A 6734-nucleotide genomic window follows, 5' to 3' on the forward strand; every position below is an offset into this window, starting at 1 on the left:
TTTCAATATCACTGATAAATACATAAAACAATGGGTCCAGCAATGAACCCTGGGGGAATTCGCTAATAACATTAGTCCATGTAGAGCAGTGTCCATTTATTACCACTCTGCCATTTCCCACTCAACCATCTCTTTATCCATTGCAATAACTTGCCCTTAATGTCATACCCCTCCAATTTGTATAGCAGTCTTCCAGGTGCAACAGTATCAAAAGCTTTCCTGAAATCCAAGTATACAATATCAAAATAATTTTTAGAATCTAGTTCCTTTGTGACCACATTGCAGTATACAATCAAATCGGTCAGACAAGACTTCCCCTTAAAAAACGCATGCTATGTGTGAAGTATTACTGCTGTCTTGTCTTGGTGATCCTGTATCACCTCTGCCTTCACTTGCCTAAACTCCCTTTGTGACTTGATTACAGACTAGCTTATATCTGCAATAGTCTTCTGTGTCGCCTGATAATTTATATGCATCCCATGCATTTTTTATTTATTTTTTCTGCCATGAGTCTCATTAATTTATCCGACTTCCATTTAGGCCTGAACCTTGAACAGTATTTCTTAGTTGGTATGAAAAGCCTAGTAGCCTCCAAGATTAAGTCTCTGAAGGCTTCCCATTTAGAATTCACAGTTGGTAACACCATCAGTTGATCCCACTGTATAGAATTTAAACAGTCTGGGACCACTGTAGTCACCTTTATGAAAACAAAAATCCTTCCTTTTACCCTTGATGGTAGTTACATCTTTAAGCAAATCCCACATCAGTACACTGCGATCACTGTCACCTAGTGGTTCCTTTATCTGCAAATTCTTAATGCATGAATAATCACTGCTGATAATCAGATGAAGGGTATTGCTCCCTCTGATTGCCCCTCGAACATATTGCTGTAGAAAACAATCCTCCAATAAATCCATAAAAGCCTTGCTAGTGTGCGAGTGACCAAACCACAAGTTCCAGTCAATACCTGGAAATTTAAAATTTCCCCATTACAAGACATTCTGATTTACTGGCCCATTTATTTCTCTGCGCAATTGTTCATTGTAATGATCACAGTCGTTAGGCCTATAACACACTCCTCTCATTTTCCCCTTCCCAGTGTTTAGGTCACACCAAACAGGCTCAACATTGCACTGTCCACCCGTGTCAACTAGATGCACTTCCTTAGATTTTATGTTTTTTAACTAACAACAACACATAACAACAATAAATGTTATGTGTTGTTTCATGTCTCATCCTCTCTGCCCATATCTTTAAACACACCAGAAGAAACAAGTAGAAATAAGAAAAGGGTTATGTGGAATTGAGTAACAGTACATGATTACAATTTATAAAACAACGCAATCTTAAGCTGCGGGGACATGGAGTTGTAAAAACCCTTGGTCGCCGAGGGCTTGGATTTTTGTTCTAACAGGTTGAACAGCTCAAGCACTCTGTGGTATCCACAGACGAAACACTGCAAAATGAAGTGACATAACACACACACACACACATTTGTTACTGGTTGCATAAGCTGTTTCTTTGAATAATGTTGCCAATAAAGTTTCTGGTTATTATCTGAGATGGTCACATGTGGTCAGAAGAATTCACAAGGTAAAGAACATTTCGGTATTCAGTGATCATGCAGACTCACAAGCATGTCAACTCAAATCTGTGTATTACTACAGTTGTCACCCAGCTGAATGAGGCCTATACTAATACTAACTTGGCAACTCAACAACCAATGTTCTGAGGTCTGGAGTTAGATCGGCAAATCTCTCATCAATCTAATAAATTCCATCTTTAATAAACTAAGAACAACTGATCATCTCATACTTCAAATTTAAATATTTGAAAATCTCTACATTAACAAAAGCGATACTTATTACTAATAAAAAAAAAAAAAAACTCTTACAAGTAATCAATCTTATCTTTGTAAATATAATTAGTAATCTAAACAATATTCTTCATAAGCTATTCTTACTTTGAGAATAACAACATATACTTGGTCATTTCAATTTTTTTTTTTTTTTTTTTATATTCTTTCAAATGTTTACATTTAATTTTCTCCATTCTCATTTTTTTCCTGTTCAATATTACTCTTAACTGTTACTTATCTACACAACTCTGTCACCACTACTGCTTTCCATATTGCTGTACTACAGCAGTTCTTAATAGTAGCTTTATAGTGTAGCTTTTGGTTTCAATGCATTGATCTTAATTTCCCTATATTTCAGCTGAGGAAAAGGTCTTGTCCAGCTAAATATAGAAAAACTAACCTATTCCCTTGAATGTTAAACTAAATTTAGTTTAACATTCAATAATGGAAAATTAATAATGGTAATAAAATCCATGTAGTCAGGGTTGGGAAGTGGAAACTGAGGTTTAACATTAAGAAATGCAAGGTACTGCAAAAGGGTAGAAGTAATCCCAGAATAATATACCAATTCGGTGGTACCACCCAAGGTGGTGGAGAATAAAAGGGACCTAGGTGTAAATCCGATGTGAAGGTCTCTGTGCAGTGCAGACAGGCTGCTTGGACAGCTCACAAGGATATGCAGGAATTTTGCCAGCAGGAAAAAGAAAATGATAATTCTATTGTATAAACCAAGAATTAAGCAGCATCTTGAGTACTACAGGTTTGAAAGCCTCATTTTAACAAAGATGTACATCTCTTGGAATGAGTACAAAGAGGAATGGAGACTGGTTAAAGGCACAAAAGTGTCCTCTCGCCATAAAAGATTTCTGTTCTGCAAATTATAATGCTTGGAAACTAGGTGCCCGTGAGGCACTTAAGAGCTGATTGAGTGTTTAAGGCTTTAAATGGATTAAGCAAATTAAATACAGATGGCACCCTGACTCCTAACACTGTGCAGACGGGCTACTTCGACAGCTCATGAGGATATGCAGGAATTTTGCCAGCAGGAACAAGAAAATTATAATTCTATTGCTTAAGCAGCATCTTGAGTACTACAGGTTTGGAAGCCTCATTTTAACAAAGATGTACAAAGGGTACTAGGAAAGTTTTGCAATATGACACAACAATGAATCACAGGAAGCTGCTTGTTGCTGCATGTTGAGACATGTTCATACGTGCATAGTAGCCGCCGCGCCAAGTCGATGGGCTCAGTTATTCATTAGTAGTGAGAGTGTAAAGTGCTTGCGATGGCATCGTGGTCACGAAATGAGATAAGGACAGTTTTGCGGTATAATTTCGTGCGTGGTTTAACCATAGACCAGTGCTTAGAAGAAATGACTCTTGCACTAGATGATGATTGTCCATATCGTACAACGATATTCAGGTGGTATAGAGAATTCCAATGGGGAAATTTCACTCTGGAGGATTCTGAGAGGCCGGGAAGGCCACGAACGTCAGTTACGGAGGAAAACGTTACTGCTGTGAGGAAAATGCTTGACGAAAACAGGCGAGTGACCTACCAACAGATAGAGGATACTTTGGGCCTAAATGCACCAGCAATTCGTTCGATTCTGCAAGATCATTTGCACGTGAAGAAACTTTGCTCTCTCTGGGTGCCGTATCAACTGACTGAAGAGCAGATGACACGACGCGTGACTTGGTGCCGGGAGATGTTAAAAAAGTTTGATAAGGGACAATCTCGGTATGTGAACAACATCGTGACAGGTGACGAGACTTGGCTGTACTATTACGATCTGCCGACCAAGGCTCAAAACAAAGTATGGGTCTTTGATGATGACGACACACCCGTAATTGTCAGAAAATCCCGATCTGTAAAGAAGAAAATGATAGCTGTATTTTTCAAATCGAGTGGAATTGTGGAACGTGTCGTTTTGGACACGCAGAAGACAGTCACAGCTAAGTGGTATACTGAACAATGCCTGCCTAAAGTCATTGGATCTATGAAGAACCTGCGGCCAAAGTCAAGAATGGATACCTGGTACCTCCATCACGATAATGCTCCAGCTAACCGCGCCAAAGCCTGCACCGAATATTTGACCACGACAGGACTGAAACTTCTCGAGCACCCTCCCTACAGGCCAGAACTTGCTCCCTGCGACTTTGCACTGTTCCCGCATGTGAAAATGAAGCTAAAAGGGAGGCGGTTTTCCAGTGATGAGGACCTTCTACGGGCTTGGGACAACGAGTGTGCTTTACTCCCTAGTGAAACTTGGCAGAACTGGTTTAAAGATTGGTTTCGGAGGATGGAGAGGTGTATTGAATGTAGAGGAAATTACTTTGAAAAAATTAAATAAACAAAGCTGTATTGCAAAACTTTCCTGGTACCCTTTGTACATCTCTTGGAATGAGTACAAAGAAGAGGAATCAGACTGGTCAAAGGCACAAAAGATTTCTGTTCTCAAATTACAGTGCTTGGAAACTAGGTGCCCATGATGCACTTAGAGCTGATTGATTGTTTAAGGCTTTAAATGGATTAAGTAAATTAAATTCCAATAGCACCCCGACTCCTTCTCAGACAACTCACATAAGGGGACATAAATTTAAGTTTAAAATAGATGACAGGGATTGACGTGCAAAACTTGCTTTCAGACAGATAGCTAAAGCATTGGAACAAACCGGCATTTGGTGTTGCAGGAGTAGTCTAAATAAATTTAAGGAAGAATTTGATAAATTATTAGAGAGGCTAGAAAGATGAGGTGGAGTAATTTTTTTTTTTTAAGCTAATGTTGCGTAAGCTTGCATCATTTGCCACTGCTAATGCTAAACAAATACTGATCAACTACTTTGGCCCAAAATGCTATTTACTTTATCATTTTGTTCTTTGAAATATTAAGAACAAATATTCTTCTTAAAAAATTAAAATTTTAAAGGGGGGAAGCTTGATTCCAGAAAAAAAAAAATGACAGATAAACTTTTCAATAAAACCTGTTAGAGTATAAGAACGAACTAACATTTTCACATGATAAAAAAAGCAACACCAGTTCTCTATTCAGCCAACATCTACTGAATGGGTAGTTTACCATCTGAGAATTATAATGAAATAGGGGCTCATAACTACTGAGTATGGGATTGGCACATCCAGGGTCCTGAGCTGGATATCATCATTCTTCTCTTTCTTGGTGATTCCCCTTCCGACTCTTGTTCATTCTCTCTCTCTCTCTCTCTCTCTCAGGGTAATTCAGAATTTTTTTTTGGCTGGTGCAAGGAAGCCCAGGCTTCCTTGCACCATATAGCCAATAACAATAAATAATCAGATTGCTTTGAGGGCACATATTCTGCTTATTACTTGCCTCTAAGTCAAAATCTTGTTGCAACTATGGTTATTCAAGTACTTTCATGCCATGTGCCACGCCAGCATGAATCTTTCTAAGTTATATAACAGGAGGAACTACTATTTTAGGGGTTCCCCTAGGCAAACGAAAAAACGAAGGTGCATTCATGTGGAATGTTTAAATGGGTGTAGTACATTTCATAATGGGGGAAATGCCAAAAATATATTTCCCTATAGTCAAGGTATATTAACTGTTACATGTATTTCGCATATTGAAAAAAAAATGTATGAATTCCTGTAATAATAAGGCCAAAAATTTAGTGGCTTCAATTTAATGTTCTGCCGATGATTACCATATTCATTTTCTACACGTCACAAAATACATTTTCACTTATACAGCTGCATAATACAGTACTTGTTATCTCAACATGCACGAGTCAAATTGCCAATATCTCCTAATTCTGAAAACTTAAGTTAATATTTAATAAATATAACAGCACTTATATAATAATAAAAATACCTTTTTCAAGCCAGCTGCAACCTTCTTCTGCCTAGCCGAGTTATCTGCCATGTTGACAAACCAATTACGTGTGTCGATTTCGCTTTCCCTTAATACGTTAATATTTATATACATACACTGTCAAACACTAAAAATGATGTTTTGGTGATGGCAGACCAAAAATAACGCTTAGACCACACTAACATTGATTTTTTTTTTTTTTTAATAACACATATAACTGATAAAGAAGACATATAGTAACACAATCTCATCGTAATATGGTCTGTTCAAAAATATTTTCGTATTGTGAAAGACTATAGAATGTGCTATTGACAAAAGTAATTTACAAATTATATCTAGTGAGATATAATATACTAAATAACAAAATGTACAATCAGTTACATATAATATTTTTTCACTTGCACCTCACGGGTAGCACAGTGCACAGAAGAACCATAATCACCAGACAGGGCGAAAAAAGACACCGGAGGCACATGACGAAAGAAAACAAGCTTATACAGCATCAGTCAAAAAAAAAAAAAAAAAAAAAACCCTTCCCATTCACCCATCCATTCTTCCAAACATTTCTCTAGTTCTGCTTTGAATTTATTTAAGCTGTCAATTGCTACAACGACAGTTGGAAGTTTGTTCCAGCAATCAACCATCCGATGGCTAAAGGTAAACTTCCGCACATCTATTCTACAACTCTTTCCTCAGTTTGAATTTATTTCCCCTCAAGCGATTAATCTGGGAAAGAGGAAGAATCCCATCTGCACTGACCATGCTCAAAACATTCAAGGCCATATATACACTTCAATCAGATCACCTCTCAGGTGCCTAGTCTCCAGACACTGTAATTTGAAAACTTAAGCCTATCTTCATAAGCGCAACCCTTTGTCGCAATCATTAATCGTGTTGCACTTCTCTGTAATAGTTTCAGCAGCTTTATATCCTTCCTAAAATGAGGCTTCCAGACAGGCATACATTACTGAAGGTGTGGCCTGACCATTGCCTTATACATTGCCTTTTTCCTGCTAAAAAAATTC

The 6734-nt window shown here is 37.7% G+C and overlaps 1 protein-coding gene across 1 annotated transcript in view; it reads right to left on the reverse strand.

The window, feature by feature from the left end:
- LOC150087336 (golgin subfamily A member 2-like) overlaps positions 1–5779 on the reverse strand; it is a 436198-nt gene extending 430419 nt beyond the window's left edge. Inside the window, exon 1 of the mRNA XM_090371141.1 lies at positions 5710–5779. Within this exon, the coding sequence (XP_090227267.1) occupies positions 5710–5760 (51 nt within the window). The 5' untranslated portion in view covers positions 5761–5779. The remainder of the gene's footprint in view (positions 1–5709) is intronic.
- Positions 5780–6734: the final 955 nt, after the last annotated feature.

The sequence above is a fragment of the Mastigoproctus giganteus genome, chromosome 4, assembly GCF_048544385.1.
Source record: "Mastigoproctus giganteus isolate SK-2022 chromosome 4, ASM4854438v1, whole genome shotgun sequence".
In the NCBI taxonomy this organism is placed as follows: domain Eukaryota; kingdom Metazoa; phylum Arthropoda; class Arachnida; order Uropygi; family Thelyphonidae; genus Mastigoproctus; species Mastigoproctus giganteus.